The sequence below is a fragment of the Maniola hyperantus genome, chromosome 16 (genome assembly GCF_902806685.2).
Source record: "Maniola hyperantus chromosome 16, iAphHyp1.2, whole genome shotgun sequence".
In the NCBI taxonomy this organism is placed as follows: domain Eukaryota; kingdom Metazoa; phylum Arthropoda; class Insecta; order Lepidoptera; family Nymphalidae; genus Maniola; species Maniola hyperantus.
The window spans coordinates 8512563-8536280 of record NC_048551.1 but is presented as its reverse complement, the minus strand read 5'-3'; the positions used below and the strand labels follow the sequence as shown (position 1 = coordinate 8536280).

The window sequence follows — 23718 nt, the reverse complement described above, 5'->3', positions numbered from 1 at the left end:
TTGGTGTGCTCACTCTGGCTTTAACAGAAAATCGAACAGAGCAGTTCTGAATTTCTAATCAGTGATTATTCCCCTTAGCAAGAAAGCTGTGATTATCAATCTAAATTCGCAATTGATGTAATTGGCTCTTGCTGCGACTGTGCATTTTAGAATCAGAATTCAGCAACCAGAAGTGATTACGTCTTTGCACTGTAGCTGTTAAACTGCAGCAGTAGGCCTGCAGGTGCTATTAAAACACTCGTTGGCCATTTTTACATTTTTTCTATTCGTCTACAGGAGCTGAACCGCAAATGGTCAGACGTCAGACAACTAGTCCCGCAACGCGACGGCACTCTCGCAGCCGAGTTGCGCAAGCAGCAGAACAACGAGACGCTGAGGCGCCAGTTCGCGGAGAAGGCCAACGCCGTCGGGCCCTGGATCGAGCGCCAGATGGACGCCGTCACCGCCATCGGAATGGGCTTACAGGTCAGTTTGAGAGAGACTAAAAACTTTTTTTGTTATTATTTGGGGCAATTTTGCTTCGGTGACATTACATTTCCGATTCCCGTCTAAAAATACTTTGAACTATTATATTAGACGGTAGGTAGATATCATTATTCATTAGTCACCAACAAACTTCTAACTTTGAAGTTTGTGCCTATGAAATGTTTATCAGATATTGTAGAAAATTCGCAAAACTCAACAGGTTTCAAGGGTAAGCATAATATCAAACAGTAATATGACTGATGTCACTGACAGGGCTCGCTGGAGGACCAGCTGCACAGGCTGAAGGAGTACGAGGCGGGCGTGTACGCGTACAAGCCGCACATCGAGGAGCTCGAGCGCATCCACCAAGCCGTACAGGAGGGCATGATCTTCGAAAACAGGTTCGCACTTTCATCATTTCAGGCTGTGGGCATCTACTGGACATATTATAGTTTTTTCCCAAGGAGCATAACCACACCCAGTCTTTAGCCTTTCTCATCCAGCCCCTTCTCACTACTCTATGTCGTCGGTCTGTATTACCAGAGAGCACCCCACAGGCCACGCTACGTTTCAACTGGGTGGAAACCATTTCGAAGAATTTTTTAATGAATTACTACAACTGGTCATATTTTTCAGACAGTACCTCCCTACTCCTCCTCTTTAGTTTAGTAAAAAAAGGTAGATGTATAGTCATCTTACACTTTGTCTAAGGTGTGGCCATCCATTCCCGGATGTCAAAATTTCTTCTCTTTTCGACGCTTTTCTTTCTTTTTTTCTAAAAGAGACGCTATCGGTTATATCTGAGAAAATGCCTTGAGATAACTGACATTAGTGACTGAACTCTGCCGCACTTGACCAGCCAACTATGGCCCAAACTCTTCTCATTTGGGAGGAGACCCGTTCTTCAATAGCGGGTCGACGCTTGGATGAGATGATTGTTGATGATTAAATTGCTCGTTTTCCCCAGATATTCACAATACACAATGGAGACGCTGCGCGTGGGCTGGGAACAACTGCTGACATCCATCAACCGCACCATCAACGAGGTGGAGAACCAGATTCTAACGCGCGACTCCAAGGGCATTACACAGGAGCAGCTCACGGAGTTCCGTGCCTCCTTCAACCACTTCGACAAGAATCGCACCGGTATGTTCATCACAACAACTTTAACCTCCAACCTTACATTTGCTTCGTTACTGTTAAATCAAGGCACTGCAAAGATCTCCTTCTTTAAGTAATCATTTACATAAAGGTGGAGATCTTTGCAGTGCCTTGATTTCTTCGACTTGACTTCTTTTCTAGTGCATACAAAGTTTTACTTGATGAAAAATTGTTATAAACAGCAAAGCAATTTAAAAAAGCTTTCGACCCAATTTGCACTATAATAAATCAAAACTAGCAAGTCTGAGCTGAGTAAAGCCATTTTTGACCTGATCGCAAATCTCGCTGCTCGAGCTTTTGTAGGTTTGGAAAAGTTTCAAACGGGGAATGCCAAAGGTTTCAAAAACTTCCTTCGTGAATAAAAATATAATTAAATTGTTGTTCTCAGGTCGCCTGGCACCTGAAGAGCTGAAATCGTGCCTGGTATCGGTAGGCTACAGCATCGGCAAGGACCGGCAAGGCGAGCTGGACTTCCAGCGCATCCTCGCCGTCGTCGACCCCAACAACACTGGTAAATATTGTCATCCTCTATTTCGTTTTAGCATTTTTCCGATATTTAACCTGAGCCTTTTTGAAAACAAAGGCAAATCTCCATAAGATCTCCAACGATTTCCAACCTTCGAGAAGGAAATCGAATTGTTTGGGATTTCTAAATACTAAAAGGCCGCTCGACGGTCACGTCACCTCAGCGCATATTGAATTATTTATTATTGAATTATTATAATATTGATCTCCTAAGAACATAAACACACTGGTGCCATCGAAACGCGATATCCGTTTGGCTCGGCCCGGGTAGTACTATTATATTCTGTGCCGATGGTTTAAACCGGGCCTTCTTATTCTTCTAAAGCCATATTTCAGAAGCTACCAATTTTTATATGGAGCATTTAGCATGCGCTTAGTGGTCTACGATGTGCAAAAGTACGATGTAAAAAAATTCACCGATCTAGTCATGGACATCGTTTATCATAGACGATAAGTTAATCTCAATTTCGTGCCATCTGGCATTGTCCTAGCCATAAGTACCGCCAATAAATTGACTACCTATTTTATTTTTCAGGCTATGTATCATTTGATGCCTTCCTAGACTTCATGACGAGGGAATCCACAGACACAGATACTGCTGAGCAGGTCATAGACAGCTTTAGGATTTTGGCTGGTGACAAGGTAATTTACTGCAGTATTTAAAAAAAATGACACTTGAGTGTTTTGAGGTAAATGGGGTGTTTTGGGGTAAATGTGAACAGAACTGAGAAGTGTAATTTTTCAACTGTTTTTCCGTCAGGTTATTTTCTGACAATTGGAGAGTGACATTTGGTTTCATAGATAATCAAAGGAACATTCCGTTCCACACATCAATTAGGTATACAAAAAATTGTTGATAGGTGTATCCTATCCTATATAGGGTAATTGGAAACACTATCAGCATGCCTGTCTTCCCTGGATTAATTAGTAAAGTAAATGATTTGATTGTTTACAGCCGTACATAACAGCGGACGAATTGAGGCGCGAGCTGCCACCTGACCAGGCAGAATACTGCGTGGCGCGCATGCCGCCCTACCGTGGACCTAACGCGCCGCCGCACGCGCTCGACTACATGGCCTTCTCCACCGCGCTCTATGGCGAGACCGACCTCTAGGTACTATACTACTATACATCTTCTCGAGTCGACGGTTACCTCAAACACGGGCAACCCAAAAAGCCGCAACTGCGATAGCTTGGTCGATACTTTCAAGGCGGGCCCTAATAAAACGGCCGTTTATAGCGAGCTTGGTTCTTAAAGGTGGCAATCGTGGTGAAAAGATTAGTCAACCTAACTCTATAGGTAGGTACCCACTACAAAAACAATGTACTGAAATTGTAGGTATATCATTTTTATGTAGCTTGAAATGTTGCACTTTGTTCAATAGCAACCTAGTTTAAATATATTTATGTGAATTTAAAGATTTATTTCTAGCTTTCTTATTTATTGGAATTTGGCATCTCTCCAGAACAACTATTTTGTTCGCATACTTATTCTCGCAAAAATAGAAGCGATGTTTTCCTTCACCAAAAACTAGACAAATTGTCAAAGATCAATAAAATTATATTCTGTTGTATGTTGATTAGTAAATGTGGAAAGCTCTAAAAAGCTACTATAATACAGTCATTTTGGTTTAGTTTAGAGGTTTTGTACAACTGAATTAGCCCTAAAGTTTAATCTTATCATATTTCTTCAGGTACAGGTCTTAACATCAGAAATCGTCTGAAAATCCCTGTTGGAGGGGGAATCATCTCAACATGACTTAGAAGATCTTGGCTGAGTCGCCCAGCTGAAACCAACATGGCGGACCATGCAGTATCGACGTTGTAACACAAAAATTATTTCCCTTAATTTGACCTCCTCATATCTCGCCCTAAATTGGTCAAATTAAAAGCAAGCAATTTTTGTGGAAAAAGTGTTAGTCTATAAAAACAGTTCTGTATTAAAAATGTGCAATGTTAAAACCAAAAATGCCATTAACTTTCCTACCATGAAGTTCTTCTCCCTATTTACTTACTTTTGGCTCAAATCAGAAGGAAAAAACCTGTATGTTAACTATACTATTTATATATTATATTAGTGTTAGGTATTTTTATCTTTTGTATGAAAATTATCAGGGAAGTCACAAAACAATTATTTGTAAGTTAAAGATGGTGCTAATGTTAGGCTTGACTAATGTGTGACACCAAAATAAGACTCATTCACATTGTACGAATGTTTTTGTTATATTTTATTTATTTATAAGCAAACATTATTTATATTAGTTTGACTTTTTTTTAATGACTGCCACTAGTAATTATTATACTTTGTTGGTAGGTACCTTTTAACATGTAAGTGATTATCGAATTAGATAAAAGTTGCAGGGAAGTGACACAAATTATTTATTTATCATAGATCGCCATAACTTGCCTGCATCTATTTATTTATTTGAATATCATTTTATTATGATAATCGTTTATGAGAGTATTTTGGTTCGAGAACTCAAAATAAATGATCTGCCATATTTTTTGTCTTTTAATAATGACTGTTTTGTTAATCCAACTAGGTATTTATATTGAGGAAGCAGTGGTATGTAGATTAAGAATGAATTATGTGCCCAAAAAGTATACTAACTCGAATGTACAGCTAATTTAATAAAGAGCTCTTAAACAAATCTTTCTTTTATTTAATATTCAAAAGTATAATACATTATGGCACCTGATAAACAAACAGGTGCACAATAATTTACAATGTACTATAAATATTATGGTGTTTTTCTATTGGCAACATTGAATATATTCAGAAAAATTGAAATACTTAATTATTTCATGAAATAATATTGTACAAAATATTATATTATAATATGCATATTATTACTTATATAGGATTACACATAGATAATAGGTTTACACAATGATAAATGAAAAGTCCTATAACACTAAACTAAAAACATCATCAGTCATACTCATAAAACAAAACAGATTTTGGTAAGGTTTTGCCTCTAACTTAGGAACAATTATTGCCATTTCTACTTATGTCCAGTTGTATGACAGGGCGTTAAAATTTACAGTTACCGTAATATTTTCAGTGTCAATAAAAGCAAAATGGGTTGTACAAGACTGGATTTGTTTTTTTGGAACCTTTGGAACATTTTATGTTTCATGGAGGTATGAATACAAACTTGTGCAACTAACTTTACTGTTTATGTGGTCAAAGTATAACGGTAACTGTAACATAACTTTGACTGTATCATGTAAATGGACCTAAATATAACTAACACTGACTGACTAATAAGCAACACAGCTTAAACCGGCAAGGCTAGAAGCATGAAGTTTTGTACAGGTCCTTAAATAACGTAGGTGAGTACTACGAAAGGTTTTTTGAAAATTAATTCCGTAAGCGACTATTCATGCGCCCACACTGGCGGTTTTGCGCGATTAATTTTTTCGGTATAAATTAATTGTGCTTTCTGTGGTGGGGATACAGATTACAGATCAATATTGTATGTAAAATTTTACTTTGATTTGCTGACCATATGAATCATGAACTAATCCTAAAGGGAATGACGTGAAATCCCATTGGGCACATGGCTTAGTCAAGTATAAAATTAATTAGTCAATGAAGCAATAAATACAATATGTCATAGAATCTCCAGAATGGACTTGTCTTAATTATAAATGTACATCCAACAAAAACAAACAAAAATCTACATTCTACAGAAACCTAACAAGCATGTTACAAGTATTTCAACAGATCTATAGATACACTGTTTGAGTATGCAACTGTGTATTGTATGCTTTAGAGTTTAGAGTCTCTAAACTAAATTAACAGGTCTAAATCTAGTGCTATCCTTTTCCGCAAGCAACATTATGAAAAGGATATAGCAATAAATTTAGTTGTGCCATTTTAGTTTAGTTTAGAGTTTGTATACAACAGAATTGGCCACATTGCCAATGTGAAGTAATGCAATGTAAATGTGTATGTAGTTTGGCTAATGTAAGTATTGCAAATGCATTACTATAACAAAGTGAGTAAAGAATTTTCTTTAAATTTGAGACTCTTTCGATTACACAATGTTACAAAAAATTGAGTGTATAAAAGCCTCTAAGACTGATTTTTCAGATCTGATACTTTGAAATCTGAATTGGACTATATAATTGAGCTACAAAACTTTAGTTAAAAGGTCTATCTCAGTTTTAAGTTCAGGATTTTTTATGACAGCTATTAATGAGTATAATTATTTAGGGGCTATTAAAGAGTATAATTATTTATTAGTTTCGGGGCCAGGACTCCATTTAAGTCAAAATGTAATAATTCTGGTAAATAAATATTCATTTCATTTCATTGCAGACTATTAGGATTGACCCTACTGTAGTTGCCACTTGCTATGTTATAAACAAAGTAATTGTACAGTGTACCTACTCGTCAAAAAATTAAAATAACTAACTACTTGTTACTTGCTGCTTTCTTTTTTGGCCTCGTCCGCTGTTAACAATGCACTTTTGATTCCAACTTTTTTCAACTCCTCAACAAGTTCTCCGGACTGGTGCATCTGAAGCATGATGTCACAGCCACCAACAAATTCTCCGTTGATAAAAACTTGTGGGATTGTAGGCCAATTTGAATACTCTTTGATACCTGGAAAAGTAGAGTGCACACTATACTTTGTGTTTTAAATGTCTTGATAGTCAACAATATCACTCATTCATAGATTTATTTAGATACTAGATGATGCACATAGACAAAGTCGCGACTTTGTCTATGTGGATTTAGTTTTTTTTTCTTGTCAGAATTGATTTTCCAGGATAAAAAGTGGCCTATGTCTGTCTGTCTCCAGGATGCAAGGTCTCTGTGCCAAATAGATTATGCCTGTGATGTTGTCCACATGGATTTAGGTTTTTATTCAAAATCTCATGATGCAAGCTATCTCTGTAGGACCACAGGACACGAATGTGCTGTGAAAAGCTAACAGACAGCTAGATGTCACAAAAGTTAGCTCTTAATAAGTACAAGTTTTCAATATCACACACTAACTAAAAAATGTTATAATATCGAATAATAGTGCTATTAATTAAGTGTATTATTGTGTGTGTATTATCAGTTATTAAATACCGAATAATTACATAATTAGGTGGAAAGGTAAACAAAAGGACCAACCTTGTCGGAGATTCTCGTCAGCCAAAACATCATGACTATCATATGGTACGGCATGCATTCTCATTATTTGAACTACTGCGTTGCTGAAACCACATCTCGGGGCGTCGGGAACACCTTTCATAAAAACTACTACTTTGGTGTTTTTTACCATTTTATCAATTTTATCGTTGATCGGCACATCCGCAAATAAACGAGAAGATAACTTGAATGTGTGGTTACAAATTGGCAAAACGTTTCTTCTCAGTATTGAATTCATTGTTACGTATTTCTTATGGATGTAAATATTAAGTAATTTTATAAACTTTTGGAAAATTTATGAAGAAATAAAATAAAATTTCACTTTTTCTGTTATTTTCATGCGTATTTTTAACTGGTTTTGCGGCTCTGGGTTATAGGCATAGCCCTTTTGAGTCTTTTTCGTGCGTGATACTGTAACAACCACAGACCTAGGCGGCTACACATGCTTGCGACAAACAGCCAACAACAAGCATTGACATAATGTTTGGACGGGTGTTTGCGTATGCTTGCTAACGATGCGACGCTTAAGAGCGCTTGCTATTCGACCCAATTGGCAGGCAAGCCAAATTAACTGTCTGTGTATAAAAACTACTCTGTGGTGTTTGCCGAATACGTTGTTTGACGCAAGCATGTAGTACGGCCACTAGACTTTGTCTATGCATGTATAAGAATCATAGAGATAATTAGATAATCTATGATGAGAGTATTCTGACATGACATTGATTGACACAAAACTTTTTGTCTCTGGTAACTTACGCTAAAACGTTGTTTGGGTGAATTATTTGTAATTTTTTAATAAAATAATTAAAATAAAATGGAAAACGCTGAAGAAGTATTTCATTTTCTAGAAGAGTTCTCAAAACGTAAGCCAAAAACTATTCCACAAGAACTGAATGACTATTTGGCGTATGTTGCGCGTACCGGGGACCCCGTGTATCAGTGGTCCATTGTGAAGAGTTTGTTCAAAGAAAAGCTCCTCAACGTAATAACCGACTTCTACGAAACGAATCCAGGTATAGAAATTCCGCCATATCCTAACGTAGACCCTTTTAATTACGATACAATGAAAAATAGCTTGATAGAGAAACTAGATTCTTTTAATTCAGCTCCGTTTACGGTTCAAAGAATTTGTGAACTACTTACTTACCCGCGGAAACAGTATAATCGCATTGACAAGTTTATGAGGGCTATAGAGAAGAATATATTAGTTGTAAGTACTAGAGAACCAGGTCATCAGCGTCATCCTGAGCCTGAAAATGGTGAACCCATGGAACCAATCGTGAATGGCTCTGATAATAATTCCGAGTACAATGTTGATGTGGAAATGGAAGATATGTCTTGGAAAGACAGCTCTGACTCACGAGTGAACTCTGAACCACAACCAAGTTCATCTGATGCACACATTTCTGTAGATGATTTGGAAGCAAGACTTCATTCTAAACAGGAAAGCTCTATGGACACACAAACCAAAGTATCACCACAATATGAGTCAGTGACACCACCAGAGTTGAACCTAAATAATAGTCCCGATGATTCAATTCAGCAAAATAAAGAAATACCACTAACAGCAGTAGCATCAACAAGTAGTGAAGATGCTAAAAATAATAATAGCACACCAATAGTGGAAGAACCTTCAGAGACTAAAACGGATATAGAAATGAAGTGTGATGAACCAAGTGTAAGTGAACCAATGGTCATCCCAGAAATAAAGGTGGATGATGCTGAGATGACAGAGTTAAAGTTAAGGGAACAATCGAAGACAGACCCATTAGAAGAAGATATAAAAAATCAAAACATTGAAACACCACTTAGTTCGCTCAGTCATGTCTCAACTGATGAAAGTAGCTCAGATTCAACCAGTAAAGAAGAAGTTGAGTCTAAGCACATTTCAGAAGTGTCATCAAGTGAAGAAAGCTCATCATCCAGTGACAACACTGATGGAAACAGTAACTCACCTAAAGTTGATCATGTAGAGGTCCAAGAAGAACCAATTCCTGAGACAACACCAATAGAAACTCCTGAACCTACTGAGGCCCAAACACAAGAAGAATCTCCTCCAGTTATTGAAGAAACTAAAACCTCCCCTGTTAAAATCCAGTCTGATAATTATTCTATTTCTGATGTTCAGTCTGAACTGCCACAGGTTCCTATTGAAGAGAAAACAGAAGAAATTCCTATTCAAGAAACAGACAAAACTACTCCACAAGAACTAAAGGAAAGTGACATTGAAGATATACAAGAAGAAAATTCTGTGCCACCTGTTGAAAATTCAGAAGCTTAGTTTTTATGAATGATTGTTCAAGGACTGACTTTGTAGATTGTAGAATATCAACCATTTCATAGGTAAGCATCACTTATTTAAGATATTATTGAATACTGTCTTTAATTAGCCTATCTATGTCTCTATTCCTTAATTTAAGATTTATTATTTAAGATTTATATTACTGTGCTTTAGGTTTCAAGTTGTATTTCTAGTGAGCATCCGGATTCAAGTAAGCATTTTCGAATCTGTAATTAATAAATTGGAAAATGTTGTAAAATTTAAATAATATAAAAATAACCTGAATTAAATACAACCAAATAAAATTTCTCCGAATCAAATAAGTAATAAGTAACTAATCTATACAATTATTATTTTGTGCACAACTCTGTTAAAGCTGAAAATAATTTAAAGGTATAAAAGAAAATGATAACAAATAGCAATCAGTTTACTCACAAGTTCAGCATTACTCGAAGATGTCAAATTAATTTTCTCTTTTTCAATTATTGTCCAATAAGATTAGTACTTTGTAATAGCTTGTCTATGTAAAGTAGCAAAATCCTTATTGTATTTTTGTAATAAATCTTAGTGATATGATTCAAAAGTTCACATCCTTTCATTCAAATTACCATAACCAATTTCCCTTTCCTCCTTTGCCTAATTTAACCTTTCACATAAACTACTGTGCTTTGAGTACTGTATAGAATTAAATTACTGCATTATGATCCAGCCAGCTCACTAGAGCATGGGTGTCCTCTCAGTATGAGAAGGGTTTCACCACCATGCTGGCCAAATGCAGATTGGCAGACTTCACACACCATGCTATGAATGTTGCCTATAAATATAATCTGTAATCTATAATGGGCAGACCTTAAGCCAGTAAGCTGGCAACGCATTGGCGATTCCGCTAGTGCTGCGAATGTTCATAGGCCGCTTGCTTGTTTGCTCTTTATTTACATGGTGACCATTTTGAAATTTTTATTTTTTGTTGTAGCAGCAATAGAAATAGGTACACACAGAAATTTCAACTCTACCTTGTAGGTGGTTGACTCCTAAGATACAGCCCTTGACAGACAGACAAACTGAAAGCGGAGGCCTATTAATAGGGATCCTATTACTAAATCTCCGCTATCCACTATTAGCACCCTTCGGGTACGGACTAAACAGGACTATGGAGTAGAGAAATATTGTGATTTGAAAATTATACAAGCAGATTTCATTTTTTTAGGGTTCCATACCTCAAAAGGAACAAGGTACCCTTATAGAATCACTTTGTTGTATGTCTGTCAAAAAAACGTATAGGCTACTTCCCGTTGACCTAGAATCATGAAAATCTGTAGGTAGGTAGGTCTTATAGCACAAATAAAGGAATAAATCTGAAAACGGTGAGTTGTGGTTACATCACAGAAAAAAATTAAAATGATCAAATACTAGTATTATCAATTTTCAAAACAAGATACCAAGTGGGGTATCATATGAAAGGGTTTTATCTGTAGGTACATTCTAAAACAGATTTTTGTTTATTTTGATGTGCGCGAGTCTGACTCGCACTTGGCAGGTTTTTAACACTAAATAGTTTAATCAAAAAACTTTATTAAAATATAGTTTAATTGAAAAAAAAAACATATAATTAAGTAAAACAGAACTACAAAATTTTAAAATTTATTAAAACATTTTATTAAAAGACCTACCTACCCTAATTTTATAAGTACACACACCTCATAGATACCGCATCTATGTATATCGCATATATTAAGTACAGTAAATAACTACATTACTATAATATCAGTCTAAATTACTATTTAGGTATACCTCACTGAAAAAATATTCCAAACAATTGTAACAAGTGTAAATCATTCTGTTTACATACAAACACACATTAAGTAACTAGGTAAATATTATGCTAACCGATTTTAACCAACTAATAAATTATCACTTAATATTTTGTACTATTCTTCAAAGTTCGTATTAGGTACATATTAATTTCGAGGTTCTCGCAATAATTATTATTAGTATTGCCCGTAATTTCTTTAACTATTAAAATTAATACCTAATCTATGTGTAATCTGTCGATAACTCTCTTGGCACGAGTGATTAGTAACCGCGAAATATATTTATATTAAACATCTATTCTTAGCTTTTTTCCTATTTGTCATATTTTCCATAAATAACAATGTTATATGTAACTAATCGACAGATTACAGAATGATAATATTAATTTCATGGTTTATTTCGGTCATAAAATTAAGCTACATATTATTAAGTAGGTACACATAAAAATACAGTTAAGTATAATACCTATTCTATTTAGGTACCTATGCAATTTCTATCTACTATCTTATTCACTTTTACGCAGTCAAGCAATTAAAAAAAATATTTACAGAATATTGACTTAGTTATTATTTTAAAAAATACAATATTTTCCTCTATTTATGAAAAATCAATGTTTCCCACCTAATACTTTTAGTTCGTTACGCATTATTTTTCCCGCCACATTGCGCGGTATCGACTTTACGAAGACCACACCGCCTTCGAGATGCTTGTATTTTGTCAGCTTCTGAGCGACGATATCGTAAACTTGTTTCTCTGTAAGTTTATGGTTAGGTTTCAGAACGACAAACGCTTTAGGGACTTCCCCTGCAAGAGAGTGAGGCATGCCTACAACAGCGACATCTGCCACTTCAGGCATTTCCATAATCACGCTTTCGATCTCAGTTGGTGATACCTGCAAATTAACATTTCTAATTGGAGTTAATGCCTTTCTTGATTAACTTAATTTAGATAACTCTAAATTATATATCGGGTAACGGCTCTAAGTCCGTTTGACCATGTAATATAACACGCCAAAACTATTCTTGAAAATCTTTTGCAATCTACTCTCAATTTATGACCCGTTTGACTAGAGACACGCCATAACTATTCCTGAAAACCTTTTGCTTGATTTGAAATACATAAAAAGGTGTTTTACTAATGTAGCCAATAGAAAAATTGCTATATAAAAGTCTGTTACAGGCATACAGGATACCTCCATTATTAATTTATTAATAACACTACCAAGAGTACTGTTTCGAATCAAGTTTTGAATTAAATAATAAAGTTCCAATGATCGTACCTGGTTACCCTTGACCTTGATAAGCTCTTTAGTGCGATCAACGATATAGAAGTAGTGATCTTCATCATAGTAAGCCACGTCTCCAGTGTGCAACCAGCCCTCGCTGTCTACCGTTTCCTTGGTAGCTTGCTCGTTGTTCCAATAGCCTTTCATGACCTGCAATATTAAAAAGATGAAAGTATATGTCTTATTGAGTGTACAGTTACAGACCGAGCAGCGAAAGCGAAATTGTGGGCGTTGCTGAAAAATACTAAACTAAATTATCGTGTTAGTCAAGCTAATTGTAGGGCAGACCGAGGAAACTTATTACAACGGAATTAATATGGCAACGTTTCAATTTGTGTTTACTCAGCCTATTATGTAAATAGGAATAAAGTTGATTTTGTGTAAATTTCGTAAGTTATCAAAAATTCGGTATCCTGGGGATATCGAGATTTGTAGAGGATATTCGTTAGCTCTAGTGTTTTCTCCAACCTCATAAATAGGTGAAGATGCAACAGAATGTTATCTAGATGCCCTTTTTCAAAACATTTCATTACGAGCAGTGCCTTACCTGCGGTCCTCTCAATAAAAGTTCTCCAGATTGATGTGGCCCCAGGGCTTCACTTGTTGTTAACGACAGGACCCTCGCCTGCGTCGACGGCACCAACTGTCCAACAGACCCCACTTTTCCATACGGGTAGATATACGGTGTCATTAGAGTTACGGGAGAGCTTTCCGTCATGCCGTAACCTGGAACACGAACGTTTGTTTGTTAAGTCACATCTAGCAGCGGAATATTGCAGTCACCAGTTTTTTCAAAGGACCATATAAGAGATTGGTGTGGCCCCACAATGTTTTCACGACTCATTTCTAATTATTTCATCTCGAGTCTTAATTGTTGATAGAGGTTTCGGTGAAGCTAGCTTCTTCTTCTTCCTTACCTTATCCCACGCTACGTGGGGTCGGCAGAACATGTCTTCTTCTTCCACTCAGTGAAGTTACTTCAGTGAAGCTAGCTTTATTCCTTACTAGCTGATGCCCGCGTTTTCGTCCGCGTGGAATAAGGTTTTTAAAAATCCCGCGGGAACTCTTTGATTTTCCGGGATAAAAAGTAGCCTAAGTCTAAGTCACTCTCCAGGTCTTTATCTATACCCATGCAAAAAATCACGTCAATCCGTTGCACCGTTGCGACGTGATTGAAGGACAAACCAACAAACAAACACACTTTCGCATTTATAATAAGGGTACTGATAATTTTGGGGCAATGTTTGTTACTTACGTAACTTTATTATAATTAAAATGCCACTAAAAATCTTACTCTGGTAACTTATTCTGACGATTTAAAAGCACTTGTAAAAGTTTAAATGAATAAAAAAAACTATTTTATTCTCTCATTATTCTCTCATACTTCAATAAAGAACCAAACCTTGAAGCAGCTTAATCTGGTCTTTAGTTTTTTCACACTTTAGCAAAAACTTCTCCAGCATACTGTCAGTTGTGGGAGCTGCGCCCACCATGATGGTTTCCACTGACTGCAAATGCTCCTTCTTGACCATCGGGTGTGTGGCCATGAACGCCAGTAAAGATGGCACCACGAATAGTGTCGTTGGCTCGTACTCCATCAAACAATTGATGTAATCTTCTGGCGTGAATCTGAAGGGAGAAATTTCTGAGTTATAAGTATTTTTCAATTTGCCTATAATTCGATAAAAATCACATGGAATGGAAAGCCGTAGAGTGGCAAAAAAAATCTTAGCTATCCTTAGGGCGAAAATTTATGGAAGGTCTAAATTAAAATTGATAATAGAGAAACACTCATTGAAAAGAATTAATTATAAAAGTCGTGTATTTTTCTATGATCTAACCTCTAAGATGTAGTTAGTTTTCAATGTGTAAAATAGAAATATAACTCACTTTGGTATGGAAACAATGTGGTATCCCAAAACGAGGTTATAATTCATAATTCCATTGAAACCATAGATGTGGAAAAATGGGGGAACCGTAAGAACAACGTCTCCTTTACCTGTAAAAATACATTTGAACCTAATAATAATGTAGTAGATGAAATACTTAATTACACACTCATCAACATAATTATGCCTACAATATTAAAAATAGGTATGTAGGTAGGGAGAAAGAGCGATGATAAGCTAGTGGCACTAGTGGTCGGCTTTCAATAGAAGGAAAGGAGTCTGGATCTCTTAACTTTTGGAGCTACCTATGTGGATCACTTGCTTTAACGCGCGGTGAAGGAAAACATCGTGAGAGAACCTACATGGCTGATAGTTCTCCGTAATGGTCGTATGATGTCTGCCAATTCGCATTAGGTAAGCGCGGTTGACTATGGCCCAAACCCTTCTTATTCTGAGAGGACACCCGTGCTCAGTGTTGAGCTGGTGATGGTTGATCGTGATGAGGTAGAAAAACAATAATACTCCCAAAGCAATTTCGATGGAAGATTTGGTGACTTGAGGAAGTAAATATACCTATTAGTAGATCAACTTACCCTTTTCACCTTCATACTTCATCATCTTAGGTGCTTGCACTTGCTTCAAATTTGAAACTAAATTCTTGTGAGTTAACATGACTCCTTTGGGCATACCCGTCGTTCCGCTAGAGTAGGGGATCAGACAGACGTCGTCACAGTTTAATGTTGGCAGATCAGCTTTATGGTCAGCCATGAGGAGTGATCGCAGGCCAAAAATCCCTTAAAAAGATAGAAAAAAAATTAGATATTTATCTAGACTAGATTTAAAGCTGTAAATAAATATGTAAAATACCTATTTATGAAAACTTATGAAAATCAGGCACAGAACTATTACATACCTACTAATCATCAGGATGTTAATCTTTGATCGCGCCTGAAGATGGAATACTCAATTTTTATCCTGATATGCGCTCACCCAACAATTGAACTGAGTTAGGCGATTCCTTGTGAGATAGCCTAGTGTCCGCCTTCTAATCGGAGGTTTGGGTTTCGATCCCGGGCACGCACCTCTAACTGTTCGGAGCTATGTGCGTTTTAATTAATTAAATATCACTTTCTTTACGGTGAAGGAAAACATCGCGAGGAAACCTGCATGCCTGAGAGTTCTCAAAAGGTGAAATCTACCAATCCGCAAATGGACAGAGTGGTAGACTATGGCCAAAACCCTTCTCACTCTGAGAGGAGACCCGTGCTCTGTAGTGAGCCAGTGATGGGTTGATCATGATGATGATGAGGCGATTCCTTTATTACTTTTGATCCCTCTTATCATACGGAAGAGCCTCATAGGATGTAAAAATATATGCATGTTTACCTTTGACCTGGTCGTCCTCTCCTCCAACCCAAATAGTCCCCTTATAATCCTTGAGCTTCTTGCTTACTTCCATCGCGACAGGCATGAACAACTCGATGGTGGCAATCGCCTTCACATTGCAATCAGTGAATTGGCGACCCACCTCGTCTGCAATTAAATTTATTTATTTATGTTAAAAAAATCTTGTTGACATCAGTTTTGCGTTTTAATGCAAGTGTGGGTGGTCTCGACAAACAAGCACTATATGATATGACACTATACGAACCGCATACACAGGGCTTAACTACAAAATGTAGCAACTAGCATAGGGCTGCCATAATTGCTGATAAGGATGACCGGGACATCTGCATACATAATTATATGCATACTGATATTGTAAATTCGAAAGTGTCAGTCTGTCTGTCTGCACTTGGAAACGACTTTAAACTAAATCCATGTGGACGAAGTTACAGGCATTAACCAAAGTAAAACAAAAGCGCAAATATTTTGATATATTTACGAAAAAATCGGTAAATACTAAATATTATACCTACTAATATTATAAGTGCGAAAGTGTGTCTGTATATCTATCTATCTGTTATCTTTTCACGGCATATCTTTTTAACCAGGTTCTATTCAGGAATACCTAGCTTGCATCCCGGAAATAGACAGGCTTTTTATCCCGGAACATTAAAGAGTTCTCACGTGTTTTTAAAAACTAAATCCATTTGGACGAAGTTGCAGGCAATGTAAAACAAAAGCGCGAGCGAAATTTTTGGTATATTTGCGAAAAAATCTGTAGGTAAGTAATAATATTAATTGTAGGTAGGTAGGTAAGTAGTAATAATAATAGAGTATTTTATATATTATATGTATTTATATTTTTCATATATTATGTATATAATTATTTATTATAAGATATTTATGTAGTTTATTAGATTCTAGTACCGTAGACCTATTCCACTTCTTGATACGCCTTGCTCACAACCTTGAATGGGAAGCTGGAAGAAATCTCTGTTTAGAGACAAGCATTTCCAATGTAACTTAATTTATTATTACTTTGTAACTACAATTTTGGTACATGAAAAATAAAAATAAATAAATATTATAGGTACTAATACTTATTATAAATGCGAAAGTGTGTATGTATATCATTCTATCTATCTGTTGTAGACTGGTTTGTACGAAGTCGCGGGGATAAGCTAGTCTTCATATAAATTATAATTATTTAGTTTTACGTCTAAGTATGTTTAAGTACTATTTATGGACAGTAAAAAACCTAACCATTAATAATTATTATCATAAAAGCCATTTTATCTGCAGGACCAGAGTTTTACATTGTAGGTACCTAAGGTGTAACAATATCTCAAAGTGAAGAGCTATGATGACCTCGTAGTTAAAACACGAATACCCTTATTACCAACAGATTATGAGTTCGAACTTACCACCAAAATTCGACAGCTACAGTGTCAATTTAACCTCTGATTTGTTATGAGCATGTCTCTCTCGCTATTGGTTAAACTGCAGTCTGCAGAATCACAGCAAGAATATCACAAATCGTCAGTGTCGCAACGTAATAAACAACTACGAGAACATTACAGTACCTACCTACGCGGCAAAAAGTAATATAAGTCGACTTTTCGAAGGATATAGCTGATTTGTAGAGCATTGTCGCTGTCGTCTGTCGGTGAGACCGACCAATCGTCATATAGGTATGAGTGACAGAGACAACGCTCTACAAAGCCGAAATGTCATTCTAAAGGCCGATGTACCTACATTACTTTCTGCCGCGTACTGTAGCTGGTACAGTGTTAGCCCCACTGGCACTGGATAGATTTTTATAAGAATGTAGGTACGTAGGTACAGTAATTGGTGTTAGTTAAAAAGACTTTTGGACGACAGTACATATCTGCAGGTTGATTCACTAACTCAATGTTCAACGATGAATGATAGCCACCGAGCTCATTTGACATTTATTTATAATCCATTGAAGGTTTTTACGAAATATCATTAAGAGCCCTCGCCCACGGCAACTTTTTGTAGCGATGCTGTCGCGCGTTTGCTAAACGCACGCCAGCATCACTACTAACGCGTGTTAGTCGCATTTGCAACGCGCTACTGCATCGCGACTGTATCGATGCAAACGCGCGACTATGTCGGACGACATCGGGGGAAGAACGGAGGGAGGGTGGCGCGTGAATGGAGAACCGAGCATCAGTGCAACATTTTTTCTCGTTTGCATCGAGACAGAAGCGCGACAGTATCGCGTTTGCATCGCGACTGAATCCGTGGGCGACGGCATACAGCTGGCGACCGCTTCGCGACTGTATCGATGCGGACGCGCGACAGCATCGCTTCTGTATTGCTACAAAAAGTCGCCGTGGGCGAGGGCTCTTAGGTAATATCACTCAGTAAACTAACTAATGTCATATGAGCTCGGTGGCTATAATTCATCACTGAGTTAGCGAATTAGCCTAGGAGGAGATGTGTCGAACAACGCGCGGATTGAATAAACTACAATTTTTTTACGAATGCGAGACGGAACTGACACCCTGCCGTCGCGCCTTACTTCGTGTCACCAATATCGTTTCACCCACTGCGCAGGTTCTCTTCAGAACAGAGTTCTCTTTGTTTGACGACATTGGTAGGTAACTAGGTAAGTATTTACTTCTCACCTGCAGTGTACAACGGGTTGGCGAAAGTAACCACCAGTCCGGCTTTCATGGCCCCGTGTATGAGTACCACGAACTCCGGGATGTTTGGAAGGATGAGTCCGATCCTCTCTCCAGGCTTCAGCTTCAAAGGTCCCGCCAGAGCATTGGCGCAACGCTCCACCATCATTTTGGTCATGGCATAGTCGTACGACCGCCCCGTAGCACCGCATGTCTGTAATAATAATATTCGTCCTATAAAAAAATATATAAAAAAACTGACTTCATTAACCACAAACACTATAAAGTAAAAAATAATTTTAATTTATTACAATATATTATGTATACAAGAGTTATTGTAGTTCTATAGTAATATTTTTTGGAGCCGGTGCCAAGTAGCCGCACGAACCGTCTATCTACTGTAGCTTCATATTGTTTTGTGACTCCACATTGGCACCGACTCCAAAAAAATATTACTATAGAACTCCAATAGCTCTTGTATACTATATTGGGTAATAAATTAAATTATTTTTTTACTTTTTAGTGACTACCGAACGATAAAAAAGTAGCAAAACGACTCACATTACTACGTTAGTACTATTATATATTCTGTGACATTACTAAGTATTTACTATTTACTGCCTACTTACCTACCATTAAATTGTTTATCATCATCAAATTTGCATTTGAAAAAAAAAAACGTTCATTTGTGTAGGTAATCGTCATACCAAAACCAACCTATTACATAGGTAGGTACGATACAATACAAATCGACCCTTTTGATCTTGATTCCAATTAGCTTCACTGTTTATTTAAATGTACCCTACATTAAGTAGAAGCTATGCCTATTGTCATCGATTAAACAGGAACCTACCTAGTCATTATAATGTGCCAATAGAAATATAGGTACTTAAGTAAGTAGGTAGGTATAATGATTGTTAGTTTGTTAGAAATCACAGAACAAATGAATACACTAGTCACTAAGCTAAACTGATTCCTGGTTCCATGTTAGAATAGAGAGCAGACCCTTCTCACTCTGAGAGGAGACCCGTGCTCTGTAGTGAGCCGGCGATGGGTTGATCATGATGATGATGAGGTGCAAATACATAGTATAAACAAATTAATAAGCAAATGTAACGTAGGCAGCTAAACATTATTTGGCACGAGAATATTGACCGTTGGAGTTAGGCGCTTATTTATAGGTTTACCACGGACTAAACGAAAAAGATAGATGGAGCTTTTGACCACAAAATACTTAGAGCCTTGTGATCAAACGTGCCCAGCTTTAACAGATTTAAGCTCAGCGACGAAAACTGCACGACAAAACGGAAAACATTCTTAAACGCATTCTTAATTATTAGTAATCGGCACCTAGTTATTATAATTAGGTTATACCTAGGTAGTTGTTTTTTTTAATTTATAGACTAGCGCTTAGCTGCAATTATTTCATCATTAATTGTCACAGTTATCAATGCACATTTGCATGTATACTTTCTCTGATAATTTCTAATCAATTCGTATCAGTAGATATAATATTATTATCTACTATTCAATGGATGGATGAGTAGGTACCTAGTAGCTACTCGTAAGTTGATGTAGCTACTTACCTACCTAATTTTTCTAAGATGTTAGAAATAGTCGGTACAAAATGACTTCTAACGCGCCATTTTAACTATAGGTATGGGTCAACTGCATGTCAAAAGTACGGTTCACCTTTCAAACAGAGACTAAAATCGTCCAGTGCGACAAAGCTATCTTGGTACGTGGTGAAAATCTGAACTAACGTTGCTTGGCGCGTGGCGAAAATAAAATCGGAACTAATGTTGCCGTCAAGTTTTCCCTTTGTTTTTGTTTGAATATTCTAAGCCTTTGTTCTCCAACAGCGCCCCCCATAGTGTCATTCAAGTGCCAAGAGAGCCTTGTTGCACTGTACTTTTGATCATATGACTGACACAAAGTTAAAATGGCGCGTGAAAAGTCATTTTGTGCGCATAATAACATCTCTATCTTATCATATCACTGCTTCTGTAGTCTATACAAATATTATGAAATATAGAAATATCTACCTCTTCAAGTTGGTTTGTTTGTGTTTACCTACATATTATAATGTTCGATATTTAGGTAGGTATACCTAAAAAAATCGGTCAGGTGCGAGTTGGACATGCACACGAAGGGTCCCATACCATTATCGTCGTACAAGAAATAACACATTTTAATTTTTTTAAATTTCATGGCGGCCATTTTGAAATTCTTATTAAGTAGGTACCTAGTTACCTACCTATTTGTTGTTATAGCGGCAATAGAAATACACATTCTGTGAAAATTTCTCTCTCTCTCTAACTACGGTTCACGAGATAAAGCCCTCTGACAGACAGACGGACGGACGGAACGACTGACGGCCAGCGAAGTCTTGGTAGGTAATAGGGTCTCGTTGGCACCCTTTGTATACGGAACCCTAAGATTGAACGTTTTTGGAGATCCTCGATAGCTCAACGGTTAAAGGAGCGGCCTGAAATCCGAAAGGTCGCCGGTTCAAACCCCACCCGTTGCACTATTGTCGTACCTACTCCTAGCATAAGCTTTACGCTTAGTTAGAGGAGAAAGGGGAATATTAGTCAGCATAATAAACTTGGCTAATATTCTTTAGAAAAAATTATACCTACCTTCGTTGACACAGAGTATTAGCTAAAGTAGCCATAGTACAACATAGACAAGTCGAGATGGCAATCGGGGAGGGAACGCCCCGCAAACCCACACAGCCCCCGTGCTAACTCGGTGCGGGCAAACGGGGGTGACGTGCGGGTGTGCGGAGCGTCCCCCACCTCATACCCCGATTGCCATCTCAACCTGTCGCGGACTTTACCTATGCCAAATTTTATTCAAATCCGTTAAGTACTTAGTTTCAGCTTGAAACGCGCACATACAAACAGAGGGCAATTTTTTAAAATCTGTTTTGGGCTCTATGCCTATCGACCTATTTAATGTACCTACAGAAATCGTCTCGATTTATTATACCTAAGTATGTAGGTACCTATAGATGATTTAAGTCGTTGCAAGGAAGTAATTAACTTGAATCTATAGATAGGTACCTACAACTTGCACGAGGTGCAATAGGCCAGTGCGATGGCCTTGTACTAGCGTTCTTCTAACGTTGAACCGTATTGCTTGTAGATAGGTACCTATACTTAGTTCGCGACAGGGCGAAATGGTAATCGCGGTATGAGGCTAAGGGATGCCCCGCACACCCGCACGCCACCCGTGCCCAGAGACTATTTATCCACTTATTCCTCGGTGTACGGAACTCTGAAAATCGGTCAAGTGCGAGTCAAACTCGCTCAGAAAGGGTTCCGTACCATCGCGCAAACACACTATTTAAATTCATGGCAACCATTTTGAATTTTTTATTTTTTGTTGTTATAGCGACAATATAATTGATACTCTCTGAAAGTTTCAATTCTCAACCTAAACGGTTCACGAGATATAGCTGACAGACAGACGGACGGACGGACAACGGAAGCATAGTACCTAATAGGGTAATAGTAATAATAGCAACCCTAAAATTTACCTAACTATTAATTTTTAAACTCACGTAAAATAAACCTTTGATATCACATATCAAAGAGGATACCTACAAACACTATACCTATATACCTACCTTATATTTAATTTCCTTCAGAAGGCCTTGACATACGAACAGATCTACCTAATAAATAAAAGCAATGCAATAGCCATGCTTATTATAGACTAATGGACTTCATGTGCTAAATTCACAAAACATACTTACTCAATTTTCAATGTGCATTAAAATGCAACCAAATTCGGTTTTTACAGAAAAAAAGCATTCAGTTTTAGTGCCAACTATCCTCAGGTAGCCTTCACCTTCAGTATCTATTTATATTCTCCATCATCGCCGGCGACTTCATCCGCGTGTTTATAGATTTTATCTGAACTTTGTACCTACCCGTAACAATCATACAATTTACAGCATCTTTGCTGTAAACTCTATCTTGATTCAGTCCTTAATTACCTATAGGTACAAAGTACAAGACCTACCAAGTATACCTACCAATCTCGTTAGGTTAGGTTACTTAAAATAATATAATATTTTCTTACTTAGTTGAATTTACGTATTTTTCACTTAATTTCTTCTGAATATAATGTTGAAAAAAAAATAGGTAACTACCTACATAATATCAGCATACCTATTTTTCAATTTACATTTGATTTCGATTTTAAAGGAGAGTACCTACTCATGGAACAACATTAGGTAGATATAACATAGGGTAAGTACCTGCCTAACTACCCTATCTTAAACAGTTTAACTTTTTTATGATTTTAAAGTCATTCTGCTGTGTCTGTTTGTCCGTGTCATAGTTCTCTAGCTCGTAGACGAAATAAACAAACCTGAAATTTTGATATTTGGTGTAGAACATTGACCCAAAACCGAATATTGAATTAGATATTCAATTAAATTGTTTAAATATACCTTACAAGTACCTACCTACTTATGTAAACAGAACTTTAAAAACTATTGAACAAAGAAAAAATAAACTTACCACACAAGGGGCGTCTGACCACAAATCTATGTCTTTGAAAACATATTCAAACATCGTTTCTTTTCCAACAGTGATTTCACCCCATGGCGAACTCAAAACATTTTGTTCCAATACCGTAGTTGCTGGCTTAGTAGCTAAACCACGACAAGAATTCCGTACCACAGAAACTGCTAGCGAGGTTTTTAATTTTTTCTGTTTTTTGTGCGCGGAAAAATTGTTTAAAATTTGGCGCGCAAAATTTCCGCGTATAATTTTCAAATGAGACATATTTTCCGCTCGGAATGTTCGCCTGCGGAACGATGGCGCGTAAATGTTGATCGCCTCTAATGTTTTGGCGCGTCGACAAGCCCATCGTCATAGGGCAAGGTCCAAGTTCCTATCTACAAGTCTATGAAAAACTAAGGCATTTATTGTCTCGTGTATCGTTATCAATATTTATTAACTTGTCCGTCACTATTACCTACTTTTGTTAACGATTACGAAATCGTAACATCTCTACCTTATATTGTTTTCATGGAAGCATTCCATTCATAATTATTATGAACACCTCTAGCGCAGTCCGTACAAAAGATCCCT

At 37.0% G+C, this 23718-nt stretch overlaps 4 protein-coding genes across 6 annotated transcripts in view; 2 read left to right on the top strand and 2 right to left on the bottom strand.

Annotated features, from left to right (window-relative positions):
• The window catches only part of Actn (alpha actinin), a 60319-nt gene extending 55517 nt beyond the window's left edge, over positions 1-4802 (top strand). For all 3 annotated transcript variants that reach the window (XM_034976850.1, XM_034976849.1, XM_034976851.1), the window contains 7 exons: positions 277-465; positions 739-866; positions 1433-1611; positions 2015-2137; positions 2687-2793; positions 3107-3265; positions 3846-4802. In XM_034976850.1, coding sequence (XP_034832741.1) covers positions 277-465; positions 739-866; positions 1433-1611; positions 2015-2137; positions 2687-2793; positions 3107-3265 — 885 coding nt within the window. In that variant the 3' untranslated portion in view covers positions 3846-4802. The remainder of the gene's footprint in view (positions 1-276; positions 466-738; positions 867-1432; positions 1612-2014; positions 2138-2686; positions 2794-3106; positions 3266-3845) is intronic.
• On the bottom strand, positions 4354-7669 carry Grx5 (Glutaredoxin 5). The gene is made up of 2 exons (XM_034976856.2): positions 7286-7669; positions 4354-6766 (listed from the first exon to the last, which is right to left on the bottom strand). Exons 1-2 carry the CDS (start codon positions 7539-7541, stop codon positions 6582-6584), a joined length of 441 nt encoding a protein of 146 aa, XP_034832747.1. The 5' UTR covers positions 7542-7669; the 3' UTR covers positions 4354-6581.
• A 365-nt stretch (positions 7670-8034) lies between these two features.
• Positions 8035-9729, top strand: PPP4R2r (Protein phosphatase 4 regulatory subunit 2-related protein). Its single transcript, XM_034976854.2, has one exon. The coding sequence runs from the start codon at positions 8118-8120 to the stop codon at positions 9582-9584; it is 1467 nt and encodes a 488-aa protein (XP_034832745.1). The 5' UTR covers positions 8035-8117; the 3' UTR covers positions 9585-9729.
• A 1463-nt stretch (positions 9730-11192) lies between these two features.
• LOC117989480 (probable 4-coumarate--CoA ligase 1) lies at positions 11193-23477 on the bottom strand. Its single transcript, XM_034976853.2, has 9 exons — positions 23143-23477; positions 18611-18821; positions 15957-16103; positions 15164-15364; positions 14572-14680; positions 14084-14310; positions 13229-13407; positions 12676-12831; positions 11193-12288 (listed from the first exon to the last, which is right to left on the bottom strand). Exons 1-9 carry the CDS (start codon positions 23407-23409, stop codon positions 12004-12006), a joined length of 1782 nt encoding a protein of 593 aa, XP_034832744.1. The 5' UTR covers positions 23410-23477; the 3' UTR covers positions 11193-12003.
• Positions 23478-23718: the final 241 nt, after the last annotated feature.